This window comes from Calliphora vicina, chromosome 4 (assembly GCF_958450345.1).
Source record: "Calliphora vicina chromosome 4, idCalVici1.1, whole genome shotgun sequence".
Lineage (NCBI taxonomy): Eukaryota > Metazoa > Arthropoda > Insecta > Diptera > Calliphoridae > Calliphora > Calliphora vicina.
Genome location: NC_088783.1, coordinates 37,162,139 through 37,186,638, shown reverse-complemented (window position 1 = coordinate 37,186,638; position 24,500 = coordinate 37,162,139). Strand labels below are relative to the sequence as shown.

At 29.0% G+C, this 24,500-nt stretch overlaps 2 protein-coding genes across 5 annotated transcripts in view; one reads left to right on the top strand and one right to left on the bottom strand.

Moving 5' to 3' along the window:
- kat80 (katanin 80) overlaps positions 1 to 24,500 on the bottom strand; it is a 62,054-nt gene that overhangs the window by 23,350 nt on the left and 14,204 nt on the right. For 2 of the 4 annotated variants that reach the window (XM_065507777.1, XM_065507778.1), the window contains exons 4-8: positions 7,482 to 7,832; positions 7,286 to 7,421; positions 5,818 to 6,981; positions 5,328 to 5,372; positions 4,915 to 5,102 (exon numbers count right to left, since the gene is read on the bottom strand). In XM_065507777.1, the coding sequence (XP_065363849.1) occupies positions 4,915 to 5,102; positions 5,328 to 5,372; positions 5,818 to 6,981; positions 7,286 to 7,421; positions 7,482 to 7,832 (1,884 nt within the window). Of the gene's footprint in view, positions 1 to 1,320; positions 1,563 to 1,847; positions 1,923 to 1,981; positions 2,072 to 4,914; positions 5,103 to 5,327; positions 5,373 to 5,817; positions 6,982 to 7,285; positions 7,422 to 7,481; positions 7,833 to 24,500 lie in introns of those variants that run through there. The other 2 variants (XM_065507775.1, XM_065507776.1) reach the window with 2 other exon arrangements.
- On the top strand, positions 8,219 to 12,381 carry Mfe2 (peroxisomal Multifunctional enzyme type 2). The gene is made up of 3 exons (XM_065506691.1): positions 8,219 to 8,379; positions 10,293 to 11,067; positions 11,129 to 12,381. Exons 2-3 carry the CDS (start codon positions 10,365 to 10,367, stop codon positions 12,214 to 12,216), a joined length of 1,791 nt encoding a protein of 596 aa, XP_065362763.1. The 5' UTR covers positions 8,219 to 8,379; positions 10,293 to 10,364; the 3' UTR covers positions 12,217 to 12,381.

The following is a 24,500-nucleotide window of genomic DNA, read 5'->3' as shown; positions in this document are numbered from 1 at the left end:
CTCAAAAAATAGGCCTGCAAAGGATGAACATACTTATCAAACATGTTTGACATGACATTCAATGGAAATACCGAAAACATAGGCACAGGAGTCTACATTTTGGAGACGAATATCGTTCAGACTTTTGGATGAATGTAGTGTTTTTCAGGCAGAAATCTTAAGAACCATAGATCTCGACACCTGAATAAAGGCTCTGAAATGTCACAAGGGTCAATTCCAAATATATATTGCCAATATAATTCTCTATAGAGAAATATCTTAAAATCTAAAGAAATTTTCTATACGAGAATTATTTTGAAAGAAAACTCAAAGAATAATTTCACACTCCAGACAATTTTTCTATAAAAAATCTTTGGAGTCTGAAAATAATTCTTTAACGGTATTTAAATTAATGGATTGTTTATAAATACTAACAGTCGATTGCCATAAGAATGGATATTACTGGGTTTGTATGTGATGTCGTTGTATTCAACCTCACTAAGTCCAATGGATTTATGGACCTAAATATTTGAAGTACCACAATTCCTTGGCTGGATTTCTATGCAGAAGCCCCACATTAGAATATTGTATAATTTTAGCTGTTACTACAAAAACAAGAATAACACTTACATTAGAAAAATATTGGATATTTTATTTCCCGCTCACTAAAAAGGCAAAAATTATTGCCATAATAATGAAGCAGTCAGTAAAGTTTCAAATTCTTAAACAGTTTTAAAAAAATGTCTCAATTTTACAACTCTAGTTAGAAAATGAAAGTTTAATGATGCAAAAATTAAAACACACACATACCAAAATCAAACAAATATTTAATTATTAAAAACATACACACACAAACTACATACATTTTTAAAACGAAAGTTGAATAAAAATTTGTATAAACCAAAAATTAAATTAGTGTTACATTTAAATTCAAACACACAAATTTAGTATAAAACGAAACAGGTAAATTTTTTTTATAAATTAAAAGAAAATTTGCTGCCTGCAGCTGCTAAAACCAATTCAAACAAAGGAAAGCAATGCAAAAACATGTTTAATTTTTTTTATAAGTAGACTTTTTTTTCTTTATAAACATTGATTTTTTTGTGTTATAATGACAAATAAGGAGGGATTTTTTAAATAAATTAAAAAAGGAAAACAAAAATTTAGTAACACACAAAAAAAGAAAACAAAATTAAAATTACAAAATAAAATGCATAAAAAATAAATGTTAGAAACAAGAAAACGAAAGGAAAAATAAAGAAAACATTATTTATAAATAAATTAATAGAATATAAGTAAAAAGAAATTATTAAACATAAAAGTTGTATAAGACCTGTGTACTTATATTTTAAATATTAACAATCATATTTTGCAGCTGGCTTAGGGTGGTGCCAAAATGATTACTTTCTGGTAGATTTCGTATTTGCAAGAGCCATCGCTGACATTCTAAACATTTGCGATGGCGCTCTTCACGTGTAACGTCTACACCCAAACCATTGACCCAGGGATCAAGATTATCCTGAATAATTGGCAAGAAATTAGAAAGTATAACACGTAATGTATCACAAGCACGTGTATAATGACTGAAATATAAAAAGATTTAATATATTATAATTTGTTATTATTATTTTTTATTTATTTTCAACAACCTGGCCTACTGCCCATAACCGGTTATAAATTATTTATTGATTCAGAGACATGACTAGAAAACTAGTTTCAATTTATTTATAGGAAAAACACTCAAAACTTATTTCAAAACTGAGTGATTTTCATACCACCTATTTGAAAAATTTTTTCCGGTCGTATTTCTGAATCAAGCCCTTAATATAGTTCATTAAAACAAAATGTTTAATATATGTTTAACTTACAATTTATGTTGACTTTGTAGCAGTTCATAAATTTCCGGTAATATTAAGATACATAAATCTAAATTCCAGGACGATCTGAAATTAAATCAAAAGATTAATTGATCAGGATTAATAATGTTTCTTTATAAACTTACGTCTTTTCTAATATTGCTCCTAAAAGATCCACAAAAACTGTGCGACCCATTTTAATGGCCTGCCTCAGAGCAGCAAGAACATCATGAGATCTAAAAGAAATATATTATATCAGTCAGAAATTCTTGCAAATATTAAATGGAATAAGATCAAAAATATTAACACACATATATTTCAAAAAATAAAAAATTAATTTAAATAATTGCGATTTTGGAATGGAATTCTTCATTAATTATCACAATAGCTTTCAAACGTTTGACATCAATTTCAAATAATTCACAATTTTATATCAAACCTAAATGTATGCTGTTTTAAAAACGTCAAACTTTATTTTCTCTAAAAGCTTATTTTAGTTTTCACTGTTTATTACTTTGTCGAAAATTCAAATAAAATGTGCAACCTCTAAACGTTATCCAATTTTGCTCAAATTTGATTCGTAGTGAATATTAATTATAATAATCATTTATAGTTTTTTTCATTGTCCATTTTGTAAAAAATTACATGGAAAGTATATTTCAAAAGTATTATGGCATAGTAAAAGAAAAAGTTTTAGAAAAAATATGTGTTAAAATTCATTCAATCTCACTCCTTATTATATACCTTCTTAAAATTAAACTTGATTCTTAAAATAACTTGATGTTTTTTATACCAAATTTGTTTGATGTTCACTATAAAATTCACAATTTCTTGTTAATATTTTTTTAAATTTTTTTTTGTACACCAATTGCTTTTTATTATATAATTATTTTTTTATTATATTTTGTTTAAGTAATAACAATAAACCCAGTCTGATGAAATTTGAAAAATGTATTGCCAATTGCTTTCACTAATAATATTTTACTCATTTTTTGTCACACATTTTGTTCGGAATGATTTCAATTCCTATTCAGATTCCGTGTAATTTATTAATTCCAAAAATATTTAATAACTTTGTATTTCAGATTACAATTTTACAGCTTTTTATATTAAAACAAAAGTGAAGTTTTTGGTACAAAAATTTATTAAAAATTATAGAAAAACAAATAATTACAAAGAAATATCAATTCCACTTTGAAAACTTGAAGTTTTCAAAGTGGAATTAAAAAAAAATTCCGAAAGAATTTTACTTTTTATTTTTTGTGGAGAAGCGAAATACGGAATTAATTCCATTTTCGATCGGAATGGAATTCTGTGACAGGCCTGTGTATTTTGTTCATTTAGGTAATAATAATAAACGTCACTTTTATATTCCCAATTATTTAGCAACCCTTGTTATTGTTATTCTAAAGTATTTAAATACTAGCTGAACCGGGAAACGTTGTTCTGCCATACAAATTATTTCTAGTGAATATTTTGGTTGTTAAATAAAAAATAAAGAATATTAAAAAAATGGGTAGACAGGGAATCCTAAATAACCTAGCGGTATGAAATGTACTTTACGACCTATTCTCGTACCTACCAAAAATATATAAGAAATTCATAAAATATGGTAAATATGTATTGATATTTGGATATTGGTCATACAAAATACTAAAATCTCGGTGAGGGTCGGTTGATGAAAATTTAGGGTTATAGGTAATTTTGAATGCCAAATAAAAAATGCGAAAAAAAGTTTTTGGTAAACAAATTGTAAATAGAAATTCTGTATAGGGACACCTTTATGGCCTAGCGGTACGAAATATACTTTACGACCTATTCTCATAGCTCCCAAATATACATACAAAATTTCATAAAAATCGGTTTATGTTGTTCTGTTTCGGAGGAGTTCAAACACAAACATTGTGACACGAGATTTTTATATATTAGATATAGGTTGTTGTAATTGAGCCCACCTCGCTTATATTAAATTGTTGTTTACCAAGGAAGCGAATCCTGAATTGATTAAAAATCGGGCACACACCAATAAAGTGGAAAGTGTTCTCAGTTTTTGCTAAAGCTTCTAGCGTTTAAGTTTAGTAGTCCACCACTGGCTTTAATTATTATACTTGAGATACTTGAAGATAAACCATTAAAATTAAGTTGTCATTAAAATTAAGTATTTTTGGTCAGAAATATGAGTGATCACAGATCGAGCTGCTTTTCTTGATTAAACGTTTATTGGCCAAGTTATAAGCGAATTTAGATATTTTGAGTTTTTATATAAAAAATCGATTTTTGGTCAGAAATATGAGTGATCACAGATCGAGCTCCTTTTCTTGATTAAACGCTTATTGGCCAAGTTATTAGCGAATTTAGATATTTGGAGTTTTTATATAAAAAAAATCGGTTTTTGTTCAGAAATATCAGTGATCACAGATCGGCCAAGTTATTAGCGAATATAGATATTTTGAGTTTTTATATAAAAAATCAATTTTTGGTCAGAATATGAGTGATCACAGATCGAGCTCCTTTTCTTGATTAAACGCTTATTGGCCAAGTTATTATCGAATTTAGATATTTTGAGTTTTTTGAGTATTTAATAAGTGGGCGTATTAGTGGACGTGGACAATTTTTATTTCTGTAAAAACTCCAGGCGTCCTGCGATTTTAGATATATCGAAAAAAATTGGCGTGGTCAATTTTTCTTTCAGTAAAAAATTAGCCAAATCGGTGTAGGCATTTTCCGATTTTAGATAAATCGAAAAAGTGGGCGTGGTCAACTTTTCATTACGTAAAAACCTATGTTGGACTATGACCAATATTTTAAAAAAAATGTGTCTAAATCGTTCCGGCAATTACCAACGAACGACATTTGATTTTTATTTATATAGATTTATAGATTTATTTATGCTAAAACTACCCGAACATCCAGAAAGTTTAAATTTGTTATACTTAAAATACTGAGCCAGGTTTTTTTAATACCGATCGGAAAGCACAGGGTTTACCTGGCATTGACAGGCTTATATACTAGTGTAGCTATATTTTATATATTTAATCGCTATCTAAAACTTATTTATTAGAAAATTTATCCAACTTACCTTGTTGAATTTCGTATAATATGTAATGTTGCATTACGATTACTTAATTCCTGATAAACTTGTTCATGTGTTGCTGATAACATTTCAATTTCTGGTATATTATCATCAATACTATGACGACTATTATTAAAGCTTTTCATACCCGATTGGCTGAGTAAAGACGGATCTGGACGATAACTAATAGGAATCTATAGAAAATATTAAAAAATACATTAAATTTAAATTCCAAAAACAAAAAATAAAGAAATAAATTAAAAAACCCAAATTGAATAATTAAAAAAAAAACAATTACACAATTATAACATGCATTATTACAACAATAACAAGAAAACAACAATTAGGATATTCAAATTGGGTTGAACACAAAAATACGAATAAATAAATGAAAATAATGAATTTAAAAAAATACACACATTTGCAGAGCCATTACTAGTATCCATGTTGTAACTAGAAAGGCGCTATAATTTCAAAAAAAAAAAGAAGAGAAAAAGCAAAAAAAATATATATAATTTTATAGCATACAATATATATAATATATACAATAACAACACCAATCTATATGAACACCAAAAACCAATTAATTTATTTTAGTATAAAGGATTTTCTATAAAGTTACCAAAAAGGAAGTACAGTCGATTTGTGCAACATTTATGTTGCCTAAAAAGGTTTAAGTCAAAGAAAATAACAAATTTGCAGCCTAATTTTAGTACGCAAACACTTTCCTATTACTTTTGACATAAATCTGTGATATGTTAATTGCCCTAACAGAGCACTTCTTATTTGTTTTATAAATTAAATTCTTTGCAAAAATGTTGTTCATTTCAAACTGTACTTCCTTTTTATATTATAATGGATCAATGCAAAAACAACCTCACTCTCCTGTGTTAAACACTGTGTACTTACTTGTGTTTGCCTTTGTGCCGCCGAGTGCTGTGCTTGCTTTTGCGGTGATCTCAATTCCAACGAAGTACGTGAACGTGTAGGAGGTTTAGTTATAATTTGCACGGTTATATTTTTATTACGTGCATTCTCTTTATTCACATGTGCCTTATTTTTATTTACAACAATATGTGATGAAGCGGATTTCTTAATAAGCATATTATCATCCATTTTGTGCAATTCAGTTGTGCTGACAGATGATACTTGCGATAGTTTATTGCGTTGTTGGAAGGTGGAGGAAACACTGGTCTTAACACCGCCACTCGTTACCTGGGTAGTGCGTTTTGTAATGTGCGATGTTGTTTTTGGTTTAGCTGTCTTCGGAGGCGGATGAGTAAAATTGGCCGTGCTTGTTGCTGTTGTTGTTGAACTCACCGAATTGCTGGCCCCATTTGTGGTGCCCGTTGAACCGGGTAATTGGTGCAGATTTGTATTGACTGGAAAATCTTCAACCATTTCGGTATTATCATAATTTGTTATAACAGGCGGGAAACTTTCATTGAAATTTATTTCGGAATCCTGAGTAAAAGGATCGGCAAAACGTTCATATTGATAGATGTCGCCACGTTCGCCGGGCATTTTCAATGAGCTGGGACCATCAAAATTTAAAGCACCCAAACTACTGCCACCAAACGATGAATATGCCGTGCTTGAAGCAATTGTGGGAAAATGATACGGGGAAGATAATAGTTTTTTTAAGGGGACATTTACACCACCACTACTGCCGCCGCCCATTGACGTATAGCTTGTCTCGAAATCTGTTAAAGTTATGTTTATTGAATTGCCTCCATGCCCATTGAGGGGATGTGTAGAGACGGACGGTAATGTGGGCGGTAGCATTGATGGATCTATAGCGGATTCATCGACCAATTCTAAACTGAGATTTGGCGATGAATGACCATCTAAACTCGGACTGCGGTTATCTTCATTTTCTTCCACCAATCTGGACGGTTTCGGCCCACCAATAGACAGTCGCAACTTTTGATTGCCACGCGAAAAACTTTTTCGTGTCGTCGAGTTGTGATTGAAGGCGGGGGCGGTATTATTTGATGGATTGTAAAAGGGAAATACACGATTTACACTGAGAGCATCAATGCTGACATATTCTTGTTCGAAAGAGCCGCAAATCTAAAATTTTAATGAAATATATTAAATTCTCTTTCAGCTCTTTCATAACGTATTAGTTAAATATGGCTGTATAAAAAAAAATATTATTTATGTGCTAAAAAATTCAATATTTTAATTTAATGTTTTATTTAAGCTAGATAAGTATAAAAAAATTGTTTATGCAAATAAAATAATTTTTCAGTTTCCATTAGGACCATTTAAAAAAATGCCTAACAAATTAAAATATAATTGAGTATATTATCTAAAAGAATATATCACAACAATCTTCAATCTTATATAACTTGGTATTAATATAAAAACTTACCAATCTTCTATTAACAATTTTCATATCACCCAATGCTGTCCATGCCGATTTTATATGATCAAATTCTCGATCTGGTTCCCAGCCAATTATTGAAATAGCTGCCGCTGTACCCACAAACAAACACTCTCCATTTTCACTAAAATTATAATTAGTTATTAATATTTTTTGCTATTGCCTTTTATCAATTTAATCTTACCTAAATGTAATACATTTAATGGGATGACGATAGAACAAACTATTAGAATCTGTTTGTGTTATACGAGATTTTGTTTCCAAATCATATATACAAACGGTGCCATCAACACGACCCACAGCCAATAAAAACTCAAATGGATGAAATTGTATGCATGTAATAGCAGCGCCAGCTGGTTGATCACAAAATTCCATTATTTGTTTACTCTTGCGTATGTCCCAGATGATGACAGAACCTTCGGTGCCAGCCGAGGCAATCCAAAGGCCATCGGGAGAGAATTTCACCGAGTTAACATGTGATATATGACCACGATAGATTTTCATACAACTGTTTTGATTGCGAACATCCCAGAGTCTGAAAAAAAACATAGAGGAATAAAAAATTTAAATTTCACATAATATATCCCGGTATTTTTAAAATAAAAACATTTTTTATTTGTGGAACCTTTGCACGAACCAATTTTGAACATGTAGTTCGTTTGCAACAAAAATGTTTCAAGTTGGAACATCCAACATGTCTACGTGGTGAAATAGTAAGAGGTGGGATTAAATATAGCGTAGACATAAACCCTAATAATGTTACCACTCTTTAGTATAATTGTCTATACTAAAACATATGTTACTAAACGAATAAAACAGTAAAAGAAAACGTCAAATAAATGGGTTTTTATTGCTGTCTTTTTCTTCTTGTTTATTTTTCTATTCATTCGTCAAATTCAATCAAGTTGTAGTCGGTCATTCCAGTTGTACTTCGCAATTTCATGTTTTTACTTATCGCTTCTTTGCAATAATTTAAACATAATAAAAATAAAAGCTGTTTAATCACAAATATTATAAAAAAGTTAACAAAAGGAATATAAATGGTTTTGTCCACCGTAAAGAATCTATAACAAACTAATTTGGTAAGACACACCCTCTTCACCTTTCCGGCACAACAAATTTACTACTGATTTTTAACAATAATATATATAGTGTTAAAAATAGAGTTGTTTCTTCAAGAATAGTAATATAATATTTTAAATATAAAATATAATTTATTTAAAATATTTTTAGTACTATTTTTCAAAATGTTTTTAATTTATTAATGCATTAGAATTGATTTTACATAAAGAAATTCAAGTAAAAATGTTAATGAATGGATGGAACAAAGTTCATGTTACAAAATATCATGTTGGGTATAAAAACAAAAACAAACAGAAATAAAATTTAATCATTACCAACATGTTCGTTTAAAACACTGAAATTATTTTGGCAGCAATCGAACTTGTTTTGAATTACAAAAACGACGAGTTTGAAACAAGTAATGAATGAAGCGCACAGTGGTTTAAAACAGCACAAGAAATATATCAGATACCGGTTTAAGGATCGAATACATAATAGCTTGCGATCTAGTCAACATATAATGCAAAAATAAGCATTATTATTATCAATATGCTTTTTAAAACCTTTATAAATAAATGACTTATTGATGAACTGCATATTTAAAAAAATATAACAGATTGTACATTGAACATTGCACAGTGGTTCTAAGAAATAACTATGTTTAGCAATTTCTATAACAATAATGGTGCTAGTGTTAATAATATACCTCATCAAATTTAAATAAATATTCTGATTTCATTAAAACCGACAAATTTAAGACTATTCGAATCGAATTACACAATTTCATTAAAAAACACATTTCTGTTGAAGACGAAAAAACTAGATTAGTGGAAGTCACAATGTAAAGTACAGGCACCTAAAATAGCTGAAACGTGTATAAAATTAAGATAAACAAATATTTCGGAAATATGTATATCGTATCGATCGTTCATAAAAATATTAATTCATCTTTTATCACAATGACAGACACTTTTAAATAATCATCGTAGAATAAATCGTCCCCTCAATAAAACAATAGTGTATAAGCATATACACCACTATTTGTTTATTGCATAATAAGAATATACATAACTGATTCTATATGTGTTCAAAATTTTGTGAAATTCTACTTCCAAAAAGTGGGTCAAAAGAAAAATTATACTCTATTGTTTTATTAAGGGGACGAAATATAGTATTTATACTGCATTTCTTATCATTTAGCAAAATATGTATGTCATTATATTTAAAATAATTAATTAATAGAAAATTAACAAAGAATTTGTGAATTAAGAACAACAAAATGCTTATTTTGAAGAGTATAGTCGTAATTAAAAATTTACCAAAGTATTGTAATAAAAAAAAAAATTTGGTTTTTGAACTTCAAAATTAACTAAAATTTTTTAAATTTTTAATATAATAAGCATAAAGAAATACATAGAGTGGAAACTATTGTAGAAAAAATTCAAATAAATAAATTACTCAAAATAATCACACATACGATTTTGTTTTCACATAATTTTTTTACTCATACATTTTCACCACTTAGGTCTTTGACAGTAGAGTTTCCGCTATTATATTTCTGTATGATAATTATTTCCAATTCATAACAAGCTATTAGAATGCCTTTCACAGTAATTTAAATTTTAGAGTTAAGAGTCCTTAACAAATAAAATCCAAAAGAATCAACATTTTACAGCCCTGAATTATAAATATTTAATCTATAAAATAAAAAGCTTATCAAACCCTAGTAAAAAGAAGAGTACACTTCTTCTATTTATCTTTAAATACGCCGGTTCCTTACTCACAAATACACTGGCAATGCATTATCGTCTACCATGGTGTTTTATTTAGTATATGTGAACATAAACTGAACTTTGACGGGCTTGTAGTCTTATAGAAAACAATTGAATATATTTGCAAATTAAAAACTTTTCATTTTAATTTATATTTTCAGTTTGAAATTGTACTCAGTTTGGTTTTGACCAGAGCAGCAAAAACAACACAAAATACAAACTATTTAGAAAAAATGGCCGCTGAACAATTACGTTATGATGGACGTGTTGCTATTGTGACTGGTGCCGGTGCTGGTCTCGGTCGTGAATACGCTTTGCTTTTGGCCTCTCGTGGCGCCAAAGTAGTTGTTAATGATTTGGGTGGTGCCCACAATGGTGAAGGAGCCTCCAACCGTGCAGCCGATTTGGTTGTCAATGAAATTAAAGCCAAAGGTGGTGAGGCTGTTGCCAACTACAATTCTGTGGTAGATGGTGATAAAGTGGTTGAAACCGCCATTAGCACTTATGGGCGTGTGGACATTATCATCAATAATGCTGGTATTTTACGTGATCGTAGCATCTTGAAGACCTCCGAACAGGATTGGAATTTGGTGAATGATGTCCATTTGAAGGGCAGTTTTAAGGTGACTCAAGCTGCTTGGCCTCATATGAAGAAACAAAACTATGGTCGCATTATTATGACTTCTTCGAATTCGGGTATTTATGGTAATTTTGGTCAAGCCAATTACTCAGCTGCCAAAATGGGTTTGGTGGGTTTGGCCAACACTGCAGCCATCGAAGGTGCCAAAAATAATATACACTGCAATGTTATTGTACCAACTGCAGCCAGTCGTATGACTGAGGGCATTTTACCCGACATCTTGTTCAATGAATTGAAACCTCAATTGATTGCCCCAGTCGTGGCCTATTTGTGTCATGAATCCTGTGAAGATAGCGGTTAGCACAATTACACACATAATTAATTCAATTGTTTTAAAAATTGTCTTTTAATTTTTAGGTTCTTATATTGAAAGTGCTGCTGGGTGGGCTACCAAGGTGCATATGGTCCGCGGTAAGGGTTGCGTACTCCGCACTTCTATCGAACAAGACACAATCACTCCTGAATATGTCAAGAGCGTTTGGTCCAAAGTCACTGATATGAGTGATGCTAAACACTTGAATGCCATTGGTGAGGCCTCCGGCACTTTGCTTGAGGTTTTGGAAAATCTTAAAGATGGAAAAATTGGTGGCATTGAGGATACCTTTAATTTTGCTTCTAAGGATTTAATTTTGTATGCTTTGGGTATTGGTGCTACCGTCAAGAATCCCAGTGACTTGAAATTCTTATATGAAAATGATCCCGACTTCACAGCAATTCCTTCGTACTTTGTTATGCCCGGTCTCATGCTAAGCATGACCTCCAGTTTGGTATCTAGTGCCTTGCCTGAAGGCAAAGCTGACTTAACCAACATTTTGCATGGTGAACAATATTTGGAAATTTGCGATGATATTCCCACTAGCGGCAAATTGAACACCAATGGCACAGTTTTTGATGTTATGGATAAGGGATCTGGAGCTTTAGTTGTTACCAGTTGCGATTCTTATGATGAGAATGGCCGTTTGTTGGTTAAAAATCAAAGCTCCATCTTTGTTGTCGGTGCCGGTAAATTCGGTGGCAAAAAGAATCCCAAGGTGGGTGTTGTGCCCACTGTTCCCAATCCTAGTCGTAAACCCGATGCTTCTATTCAATATAAAACCACTGAAGATCAAGCTGCTCTATACCGTTTGTCTGGTGACTTAAATCCCCTACACATTGATCCCAACTTTGCTGCCATTGCTGGATTTAAAACTCCCATATTGCACGGTCTCTGCTCATTGGGTTTCTCCGTACGCGCTGTTTTAGCCAAATATGCCAACAATAATTCCGCTCTTTTCAAGGCAGTAAAAGTACGTTTTGCAGCTCCCGTATTGCCCGGACAAACTTTAAAGGTTGACATGTGGAAAGAAGGTAAACGCATTCACTTCAAGACCAGCATTGTTGAAACCGGCAAGGATGTCATCACCGGAGCTTATGTTGATCTTAAAGATACTGCTGCTAAATTGTAAATACTTTAAAAGTGCATAATATCCCTTTATACATTCATATTTCACTTGTAATAAGCGAATAATTTCGTTTGTTTAGGTTGTTGGTTTTAGACTGGTTTAAGATATATATTTGTTTGTATTTCTATTCGAAAATTATTTTAAATAAAAGTAAATTATTTTTTTAAAGATTGTTGTTATTGTTTTTATTTTGGCTTGCGTGAGATTAAATTGCTGATAAGATTTTAATTTTGTTGAATTATTGTTATCGTGTCATTGGGTACAAAGGTGTTTTATATTTTTATTTGGACACAGTGCATTGTAAACAATGAACAATTTAATGGTTTTGAATATAAATATATACAATTAAATTTTGAAGTTCAAGGACGTTGCAAATTAAGCTTAATTATGAAACTGGGAGTTTTTCTTTTATAACTAATGATTAAATAAAAATATAATAATCATATTCTCATATGTTGAAATGAGCAATTTCATGCAATTGATTTTTGTAAGTTCTGATAAAATAGGTTTCACGAAAAAAATTTGGAGAATTCATTGCGAAATTAAAAGAATCATTGACACATAGACCATAAGAAAACAAGTAAGATAGCTATATGCGGCTGTGACGAATCTTATATACCCTTCACCAAATTACACTTTAAAATAAAAATTTTAAATATTTTTAGGTAAACCAGATATATTTAAATTTTTTTTTAAATAAGTTGTTTTTAATTTTTTAGTGAACAATTTTTTTTTTCAAAATTTGTTTTTTAATTTTTTTTTCTAAAATTAAAAAAAAATAAATTATTAATTAAAAAATTGTATGACAAAAAAATTTTTTGGTGAAAAAAATTAGATTTCAACACTACAAAATGACGTTCATTGCCTCGACTGGCGGTTCTATGCACTGGAATAACTCTGCCAAGGGCTGTCAACTCAGCAAACGAATTCCGTAGTTACTAATCCGATCAAATAATTTTTCAATTTTTAAGAAATAATTTGATAAAAATATCGAGAAACACAAAAATAATGCTAACAAATATCAATTCCACAAACTAAAAGAGATTTAAGGCTAGTTTCTTACTTGTCAGTTAAACTCAGCTTAACACGCTGTTATATTAAACCTGAAACATATTTTGCCGGGATTTAACCAATGATTATGTTTTTCACTAGTGGATTAATTTTGTTAGCATTGCAATACTTTTCAGTCAAATCACATGTTTATTCCTCAAAATTTTACTTTAAATTTTATAAGAAAAAACTTTGTAAAAGAAAAAGTGACATTAAAGTATATAAAATGTACATATATTAAAAATTATATTGATGCTAATAAAGCAAATCAAAACAAAGAGCTGCTATGCTGAATTGTTTATTTTATTTTTCATCTGTTTGTACTTTGGCATTTTATACTTTTGTTTAACTCACCAATGATGCTCAGTTAAACCGAGATTATATTAGTAAATAAACAATAAGTGAGAAACACAATTTTTAGTTTAATTTAGGTTTAAACGAAGAATGTAGATTATCTTTATCCCTGAAACTCTTTCTAAAGCTGCAAAATACGGAATTTAAAATCGTTCGATGACCTAATCTAAAATATTAAAATGGTAATTTTTATTAATTTAATTCCATTATAACATAAATATTTCTCCTATGTTTAAAATTTTGCTTAATTTACTTACGATTTCATTACTTTAAATAACTGAAAATTATTTAAAACAAAGAAACGCCGAAAGCCTAAAAGTATGTATAAATGATTTAAAATAAAACATTTATCACCATAAATTTAAGAACTTGTCGCATACGCCCCAAAAACCTAACAAATAAAAAATTAACCAATTTTTAAGTAATTATGTATAATAATAGCAAAGAAAGTGTATTTTATAATATGTTTTTTAAAAAGCAAAAGTAAAGTACATAATGTTTACTTTTAACCTCTTCTCAACCATAACAAAATGTATGTACGCGTATTAAATTCATTTAAACCGTGTTAATAAAAACAACTCGATAAACATTTGAAACATTTTCTATTACAAGATTTTGGTGGTGTCAACTATTTTAACATTAAGAAAAAGACACAAAAATTCATAAATTAACTCACAGTCTAACTAACCAAATAATGCAAAGTTAACAAGCTTTAATAATATTGAGAAGTTAATAAAAAAGAAACATTTCCAAAAATGTGAAAACATAATAAAAAACGTCATAAAGTCGCAGAAAATTTAGAAAACGGCACATGGTGAGAAGTATGAACATGTATAAAACCTAAACCATTTCCTAAATTTATTTAAAAAACAATAACAATAATAACAAAACTTTTCAAAAACCATATACATACATATAAGTTTTGAAGTAAAACAGTGGAAATATTTAGTTTAAATTCTTAACTAAATATTTGCAATTATTAGTTATTATGTCATTCGATATTGCCGATTTTTATGTACAATTTTGACAAAACAATGGAAACTTTTAAACTTCTTCAAGAAAGAAGAAAAAGCCGTTATTTAAATATGTTTTTAATAAAATATAGAGTCATGATTTGAGAAAATATAAAAACCAAAACCTCTCTGTGATAAATATTCTATTAATGAAATAGCATTTTCAAAAATTAAAAAAAACAAGTAAGAGAGCTATATTCGGCTGTGCCGAATCTTATATACCATTCACCAAATTATACTTTAAAAAAAAAATTTAAATATTTTTAGGTAAACAAAACTTTAATTTTTTTCCAGTTGTTTTTTCGAAATTGGTTTTTAAATTTTTTTTTTAATTTTTTTTTAAATTTTATAATTTTTTTTTAAATTTTATAATTTTTTTTTAAATTTTATAATTTTTTTTTTAATTTTAAAATTTTTTTTTTTTTAATTTTTAGTGAAAAAAAATTTTGGTGAAAAAAAAATTCGGGTTAAAAAATATTTTTTCCGATTTTGACCCATTGTCTTTGAAATATCTATCATTAGATATCCATATTGTCTATATTAATGATATAGTAATCCAGATATGGGTCAAAAATCGAGGTTGTCCTGGGTTTTTCCTTATATCTCAGCCATTTGTGGACCGATTTTCGATTTTAAATAGCAACCGAGCCGGAAGAATTTCGGAGATATTGATGTATCATTCGTGTATGTAAGTTATTTGGGGGCTTCAGAAAGTAGATTTCAACACACAGACGGACAGACGGACATGGCTATATCGACTCCGCTATCTATAACGATTCAGAATATATATACTTTGTGGGGTCGCAAATGAAAAATGTAGAAATTACAATCGGAATGACAAACTTATATATACCCTTGCCACTCAAGGTGAAGGGTATAAAAATAGACAGGTAGTGTAAAAACTCAATATTTGGGAGAAAGACTACGGCCCTAATTTTGTAAATCACGTCACAAAGTGATATTTATATGGAAAGCAAAAACAAAATTTCAAAAATTTGAAAATTTTGTTTTTGTTTTCTATACAAATTCTGAACAGAACGAACGCACCAAAATTCAAGCGTTGATTTCCTTTCATAATTTGAAAATTTTGTACATAAAACAAAAACAAATTTTAAAAATTTTTGAAATTTTGTTTTTGCTTTCCATATAAATATCACTTTGGTGACGTGATTTACAAAATTAGGGCCTACGTAAAACTACTTCAAGACAAAATAATTTAATAGCTATAGAATTTAAAGAATTCCCTAAAATTACTCCTCGGGAGGATATCAATAATTTAAAATTGGGTTTTATTGAATATATTGGGAAAAGTTTCCATTGTATTGTCAACTACTGTCTATACTTTTGTGGGTCTACGACTAATATTTCGGATTTCCATTTTTTAATACCAAATTATTGCTGATTTTATCAATTTTATTTTTTAAAGGTCTGTACTACGAAAGCTTATCCAACCTGCTATTGGTTCAACCAGTATTTATCACTGGGGACAAAAATACCAGGTTAATAAAGTTGTCGCTAATTTGTTAATCTTTGACCGAGTGAGACCCGGGTCGTTTCGGGCAAAGATTTAATTGTAGTGGAAACGACAAAATTATGTTAAAGATCATTACTTATGCTAATGAGCGGTTATGTTTATGGATGTGTTTAGATATAATGGTACTGTTTATCACAAATATCGATGCATATTACGATATTCAGTATACCAAGGTTACACAACTATATTCTTCCTACATTGAACTGTTTCTGTAACCTGGAGTTGCGTCAATAATTTGACTTGAGACCTAATATATTTAACTATAGTATACTACTGCTGTAACGCGTTCAACACTTGTGCAGGGTTCCATTTCCTTTTAGGCGAATATGGAATAAAGGTGGTTTAACTAATTGATTTATCGCCAATGGGCCTAAGCTGAGTTTTGGTTCAGGCGTCTTATCTGAGGGTTCTCATTAAATCTTCCTGGTGATTCCAGCATGTTTCCACAAGAGATTCCGAGCAAAGTAAAGTACTATATGATAGAAATATTCTTGAAAATATTTATGTTATCACCGATAGTTTAGAAACATTTCAGTGAGAAAAATGTGGTTCGAATATGATGAGAAAGAGAGAAGCTCTATGAAACCTATGAATTATAATTAAAGGTAGATTTCGAAAAATTATACGGCTAAAAAAATAATTTTAAATAGATTAATGGTAAAAAAAAAATATTTTCAGACCAAGCTTTTAAATAAATGACCCAAAAGAATAAAATAAAGATTAAATTTATTTATTTTAACAGCTTTAAAATTTGTTCGAATTTACGATAACTGGATAAAATGTCAGTTACAAATATTGACCTAAACAAATATGTATACAAATAATGAAACTAAGATAAATATGTAAAAGCTTGTAAATATTAACATTATTCGTGTTTTTAATTTATTTTTAAATCAAATATCAGCAAGTCTTGTGTCAGCAAAAATATTACAGGGGCTAAGTCGATACATGTTATAGGTCTTTGAATCACATATCCCTAAGAAATGCCTGCTATTTATAGAAAGATTTGTATGTAAAACTATTGTCAACATGCCCTAGAATAAGAAACTCTTTCAAAGTATTACTTAACGAATGCCATTGTTGTGATATAATAGAATTTTTTTTAGAAAAAATCATATTGATTTTAAACGATAATACCTATATACATATATAAATCATTTTAAATAATAGCTGCGATTGATTAATTATTTTTGAAGATATTTGAGATGTAAGTGAGTTGCTAAAAATGATTTGCAATTTCGCAGTGATAGAAAATTGTAAATTCCAAATCAATTTTGGAAATGGTGTAGTGTGGTGGTAATACGAGCAGCAGCAGCAGAAAAACACACATTTCAGTTTATATGAACTGAAATAAAAAATAATAAAAGCCACCTCACACTTTTATAGATCCCCAAAATCATTAACAGAGTTTCTAATTGCACGATAAAAAAAAATAAGACAACAACAATAAACCACACTGATCGTGTCATAGGGTTTGTGTTTTTTTTTAAATTTTTTTTTTCGAAATACATTCACATAATAATTTTTCTTTATAGATAAAATAAAAACCTATAGAAACAAACGACCACGAAAATGTTGTTTGTCACTTTATTAAACAACAACAATCCGCATTAGTTTAAATAATAAACGGACTTATTTGTATCTGAATTGTTATTTTTAACTGCTGTTACTACTAAACATCGTAATTGGTTGTATATCAGTCAAAAAACTTAAGCAGACGATTTGGCCGTAATAGCCAACACACGAATTTAAACTTTTTGTTTTTGCTTATTTTTGTTTCCCTCTATCTATCTCTCTATTTAAAAAGAAGAAAGTAAAAACAATAATTACATTTACGACAGACAACTTTTTAAATGAAACGGAAAAAAAATATGTTTTGTTTAATTAAAAATTTGATTAATTTCATGTATTGTTTGAGAGTGAAAACTCTTATTTGAAAAATATTACAATTGATTCTATAGTGAATTTAATTTTGAGGAGACATGTTTCAATATGGAGAGAGATCCACACAAGTGTGACTAAAAGATAAAATGTCAGCAATGCACCGTTATTTATTTAAATTTTTATCTCTAGACAGTAAAGATAAATTTTGAATTGTATACAAAACTAAATAAATCATTTTAAAATAAGAAAGTTTTTTTCGAGATTAAAGTATTTGCATATGAAAAAATTGTTTGGTTTTTAATTTAATATTTTCTTTAGAATCAAATATAGAAAAATGTAGGTTGTTGGTAAAGCCTACTTCTTGCAATCTTTTGTTCTAAAATTTGTAACCTGACCCCCTGTGCTTGGTCATCTCTGAGTGTAAATATTTTATTCACGATCGGTTTGTATTATCGCTAAAAATTGTTTAATACTCTTATTCAATAGAAATTTAAATATTGTCGTTTTATTATTTGTTTGTATTTGATTTGATTTTTTTTTTTGTTTTGTTCATTCCTTTTTTTATATCTTTTATTGTTATTTGCTTTCTTAATAGAATTATTTCATTCATTAAGTATGTGTGATTTTATTTTACTTATTTTTTTTTTGTAGTTGTTGCTGTTATTTTTATATAAATAAATTTAAAACAAAATTTGCATAAATTCAGCTTGTTGTTTTTGTTTAACAACAAACTAGGTTAATTTATGCCATATACTTGGCTGACGGTATGTTTTTTTTTTAAACAAAAAACAAACAAAAAATAGAAAGATATTCGCACATTGTTAGATACACAGATAGTTAGATATTTACAAAAAGTTTAAAAAATCATAAAAAATAAAAAACATGTTTTATTATGTTCTAATTATAGCTTTCTTTGTTGTTCTCTCTAACAAAAATTTCATATTTCATATTCTGTTCCGTTTATGGTCAAATTATTTGTAACAACATTCATATTTCCGGTTAAATGAAATAGTTTTGTTATTAAAAACAATCAGCAATATTCGAAAACTACTTTCGCAAATTTTTAATTGCAATTCTTATCTCTGTATAATTTATTACTCTTTATATATAACTCAAAATTTATCACATTTGAGCAATAACAAGTATTGAAATTTAGATTTAAGCTTAAAGCTTTGTGGGCTAAGATAAACTGTCTTCCTGTTAAGTTGACCATCTAACTTAAATTTTTTATTAAATAATTTAGAAGCCAAATCTCAATTTCTCAAATATATGTATATATTGATAAAGAAATAATACTTAAATTGACAGAAGTTGTTAATAAAAATATGGACATTTCCAGGGTCAAGAACGCGACATTCATACGTCATAATATCATAAACCTAACAAATTTAGAAATCTTAATAATTGTTTTTGTTTCCATTTTTCGATGACATTTTAGTCAGAATTGAAATCATGAATACTACAAAAAATATAACTCATTTTGGACTGCGTCTAGAAAAATTCAAAGCGATTCTTTTTGAACAAAAGTCGAATAATGGGCTTTATGTTAGTTATAATGTGGAAAAGTGTGCACTCGTGTTTTCATATAACTTATTGTATGGTTTAGTAGGCTTATTAGTCATTGGTTTGACATGCAGTGAGTGAGCGACAATTCAATTAATAAAATACTAAAAAAATAAAAATTTCTTAAGAATTTGTTGGATTGTAAAACGAACCACCACTGCATTTTCCCTTCACGTTGTAATAAGTAATTAAAAATAAAGTTTCGTATTTATTATCTATTGGTTCGACAAACTTTTATAATATAGCTTCAATAACTTTAAATCTTTAACTGGTAATGACTTTTTTGCGTTCTTTACTGCTATTGTCAATGTTTGGTTTCAAGTTTAAGGCTCTAACTTCACTTTTTCTTTAGCTTAAATTTTATTTATATCTTATTATGCTTTATACAATTTTCTCCCTTTTTTCTTACAGCAATTTGCTATTAGTTTTTGCCAATTTGATTGCGCTTCTTAGCTGTTTTATCGAAATATTCCTTATGCATCAGTGGATCTCTTTCAATTAGCCCTTCTTTGGAAACATGTTTTACCCATCTACATATGTATGTATCAATAATATACACACTTCATTTTGAAAAAAAAAATACACTTACGATAGTGAACGTGACTAATTTTGATTTGAATTAAAAGTAGTTTGATAACAATTAAGATTAACATTTTTACTACTCTGTGGAAATGAACAAAGTTGTATGAAATCTTCCATATTTCTGAAATATATGTATTTTGCTGAAGTAAAATACATTAAGGAATTGTAAAGAAAATACATTAAGGAATTAACAAAAATAATATCAAAAACGGGTATTCTAACACGACTCACAAATTTCCTTATAGATTTATTGAAATACTTTTTATAACAGCAAAATGTATTTGATATTTGACATAATCTTGTGAATTAAAAGCTATTAATTCCTATTTACATTTTTGTATAAAATATATATTTACACTTAATATTAAACGCCTTTGACTTTCAACATAAATCTTGTCTTTGCATATTTGGTAATTTAGATACGATACAAGTATGTGAGCTAACTATCTGCATAGTACGAATATTACGAAAATAATATCTTAAAATCAATAGAAATATTCGTACAAGTTGTTTTAGTTAGTACATTTTTATGCCGCAGTCAGTTGGTAGAGGCCAACAACCAGCCGGTCAAAATTCTTTGTTTTGCGTTAGAAAAAATAACACAATATTTTTGTGAATGAAATAGAAAAAAAATCAAATGAACTCGAAACTATAAATCTTGACGTAAAAGCGTTGAGCTCCAACACATTTATATAAAGCAATTAAAAATATATGACACCCCTCATCTAATGATTTAAAAAAAAATCATACATACACCTCCAATTCTAAATATTTGAAGTGAAGAATAATTAATACACAGACAAAATATTGAACGACAGCTGAGCTTAAAGGAATTATATCTTTAAAAATATTATAAATTTGTAATTGTTGTAATTCTAAATTAAGAATCAAAATGATGTTAGTTTATCATGTTTAAAACAGGCATAATTAAGATAAGTAACCTGCAGCTCAATTTTCTATTTATAAATATTCTTATTCAATAGAAGTGGCCCTCGTATTGTTCTTTATAGATTTTCAATGCTCAAAAGATCTGAAATTGATCTAAGTCATCTAAATACCAAATGCTGAAAATCGGCTAAACTTAAATTTTTACTGCAAAAGGTATTGCTTTTCTAGACAATTTAGTAGCCCTGCCATCCACAGAAAGGTCCACTGGGATCAAATATTCAAATGTTAATAAATTTCTCTTACTTTATATTGGGTGTGTGGCTTAAAAATGCGGGATTTACAATAGATGACGTCTATTTTGAAAGCGGGTACATATCTGTAATTTATTTATTCTCACTTAGTTATTGAACACTATAGTGTAAACAACAAAGTTGTTTTGCTTGGAAAATGTCGAATTTTGTACCAACGAATCGTCATATGCGGGAAGTTTTGCTTTACTTCTTTAAATTGAAAAAAAAGAGCGGCTGAAGCACATCGATGGCTCACCAAAGCTTATGTTCTCTTGGTTTCAACGTGCGAGAAAAGTTTAAAGACCAAGAATTGGAGGCATTACTCCGTGAAGATTGTTGTAAAACTCAACAAGAGATTGCAGACTCATTGGGAGCTATTCAAGCAGCAATTTCAAAACGTTTGCGAGCAGCAGGATTCATTTAAAAGCAGGAAAATTGGGTACCATACGAATTGAAGCCGAGAGACCTTGAAAGGCGATTTTGCATGTCCGAAATGATGCTTGAACGCTTGAAAATAATTTTTGCAACAAATCGTTACTTGCGATGAACAAATGATCCATTACGATAATCCGAAGAGTAAGAGATCGTACGTGAAGCTAGGCCAACGAGACACCAAATTTGAATTGACACCAAAACAAAATATCCATGGCGTTAGGGATTTTTTGAAATCTGACCAGACCAACGAACGCAACTGATTCGTTTGAAGGGAGCATTGGTCGAAAACACCCAGAATATGTGGCCAGTCATGAAACCGTAACATTCCATCATGACAACGCTCGGCCAATACTTGGTTAAGAAAGAAGTAGTTGCCCCGTCCGAATACTATTTGTTTCGATCGCTCTCTCTGGGATACGCTTCAGAGTTATAGCTAACAAATGTTTTGTTCATGTTCTAATGTCGCTTTCTGGTACCAAAATCAGCGTTTGTTATAATCAATTGCCTAAAAATTTAACTCCAATCAAAATTGGACTATTTTCCCTGGGAACACTTGAATGAGAGGGTACAAGTAACCTGCAAACAACTGATAATCTGAAACATGGAATTAGGCGCTGCATTTTTGCGAAGCGTTTTTGCAAAATTTTGTTGAAAACAAGAAAACGATAAAGCCTAACTATTGAACTAAACTTTGTACTATTGTAAAATGAAAAAAAGAAAAAAAAATAGTTTTGATTTCTTTATTTTTTCACTTCAAATACGAACATTGCGTTATCGATCGTGGAACCCCCGGTCCCAATACCTCGGTTTGCGTCACTAATTTGAACCGGGGAAACGCTAAGCAAACCGAAGCACGATTTTCCATACATTCAAAAATCACACCGGGAATTCGTGTAATATTAAATTTGTTCTGTAAAAATAAAATTTAATGACATAATTCCTTAACAGTACTGACAACATATTTGTGGTTTGTTGCTATGATTGGATACTTAACATTCAGTTCATATTAATTCAAACTTTAAAATACTTGCATACACACACATGACAGACAGAGTATCGAAGTACACATAGATACAAATGTATTTAGACTGTGATGCAACCTACGCATCATTTGGTATAAAATAATAAAAAATTATAGTTTATAATCTACTCAAAAATTGAAAAAATCAAGCAAAATCTACTTTATTTCACAGCTTGTCTTTGTCTGTTTGCAAAGTCATTGTTTTTTCTTCTTACGAGTAATTTCTGAAGTTGCCATTTTTTTTTAGTATTTTGTTGTTTTCCTAACAGCTGGTCGCAATTTTCTTTGGAAACACAAATGTTACGCTACTATTCTCATTAAGTGTTTTTTTTTCTATTTTTGTATTTTTGCGTTAAGTTTCTTTTCTATTGCCTCAAGCTGCTGTTTATTACGTTTTGCAGATACGTTATTAGCTTTTTTTGTTGTTTTAATTTTTGCGTCGACTTTTTATTTTGTTTGAATTTTTTATCTTTTGTTTTTGAAACACAAACAAAATATATTGAGATAATGATTCATATAAACGTTTTATTTTTTATTTTTAATACATTCATTATCGTATCGTATTGTTTTTGTTTTCGGTTTTATTTTTCTACTGAAACACATATTTGTTTATAATTCAATACGATCTTTATTGTTATTTGAACTTTGCATAAATGTTGGATTGCTATTTCAGTTGAGTCGAGTTTATACTAACTACACAAGGCTATTTGGTTTATAAATAAAAAAAAAACGAATAGGTATTAAATAAATAAAAATAAAACACATTAAAATTTTTTAAAAAAATTGTATACGCTTATTAATTCTTCTCTCCTGGTACAGAGCAAGAAGTTTAGAAATTTTTTTCTAGGTAAAAATTAGAAATAGAAGAGATTCTTTTAAAACCCGTTAAATTCTAAAGATAATTCAAAATATTCAAAATACTGGTCATTAATTGGTCAATAATAATATAGCGAACTTTAATACTGATATTAATTTTATATAAATGTTCGGCTTAGATTTGTTATAGTCTTCTTTGTACTTTTGTTAAACATGATTTTAAAAAACCTGAAAAGTTTATGTGCTTCAAAGCAAATAGTGTCATAATCATTATTTAGATGTGAGATATTTTTGTATCAAAAATAAGAAGATATTTATTTTTAATTATGATTTAATATCTGAGTACTGTGTGGTTAAAGAAATCTTGATAAATCAATTTTATTACCATGGCAATAAAGATTTTCCTCATTTTACGAGAACACATTATTTATTCCTCATATTACGAGTACAACAATTATTTCAAGCGAAAGAGTCAATCATTATAACGATCAAGAATCGTTAACCCGCTTCAAAATTCTTCAGTAAGATTTAGTTTTAATGTGCTAAACTCTCAATTTAATTATTGATAAATTCACTGAAATTTATGATTGGGGATACGCTAGTTCTCATTTTAAAATGTGATTTAAAGTTGTACGCCATTTTTTGTGAGTTTCCAACTGTATGTAATAGCTCAAATCGGCAAATCTGATGTTGTGCTTGTAAATAACTTAACGATATTGACTCAGTATATTATTTACTGAATATATTATATTTTTTATTAAGTGGAAAATTTAAAGTTTTTTCTTTATTACATCATTTCCACACTCATAAACACTTTATCCAATTTAATTTTAATTAATTTGCCAAACAAAATAATA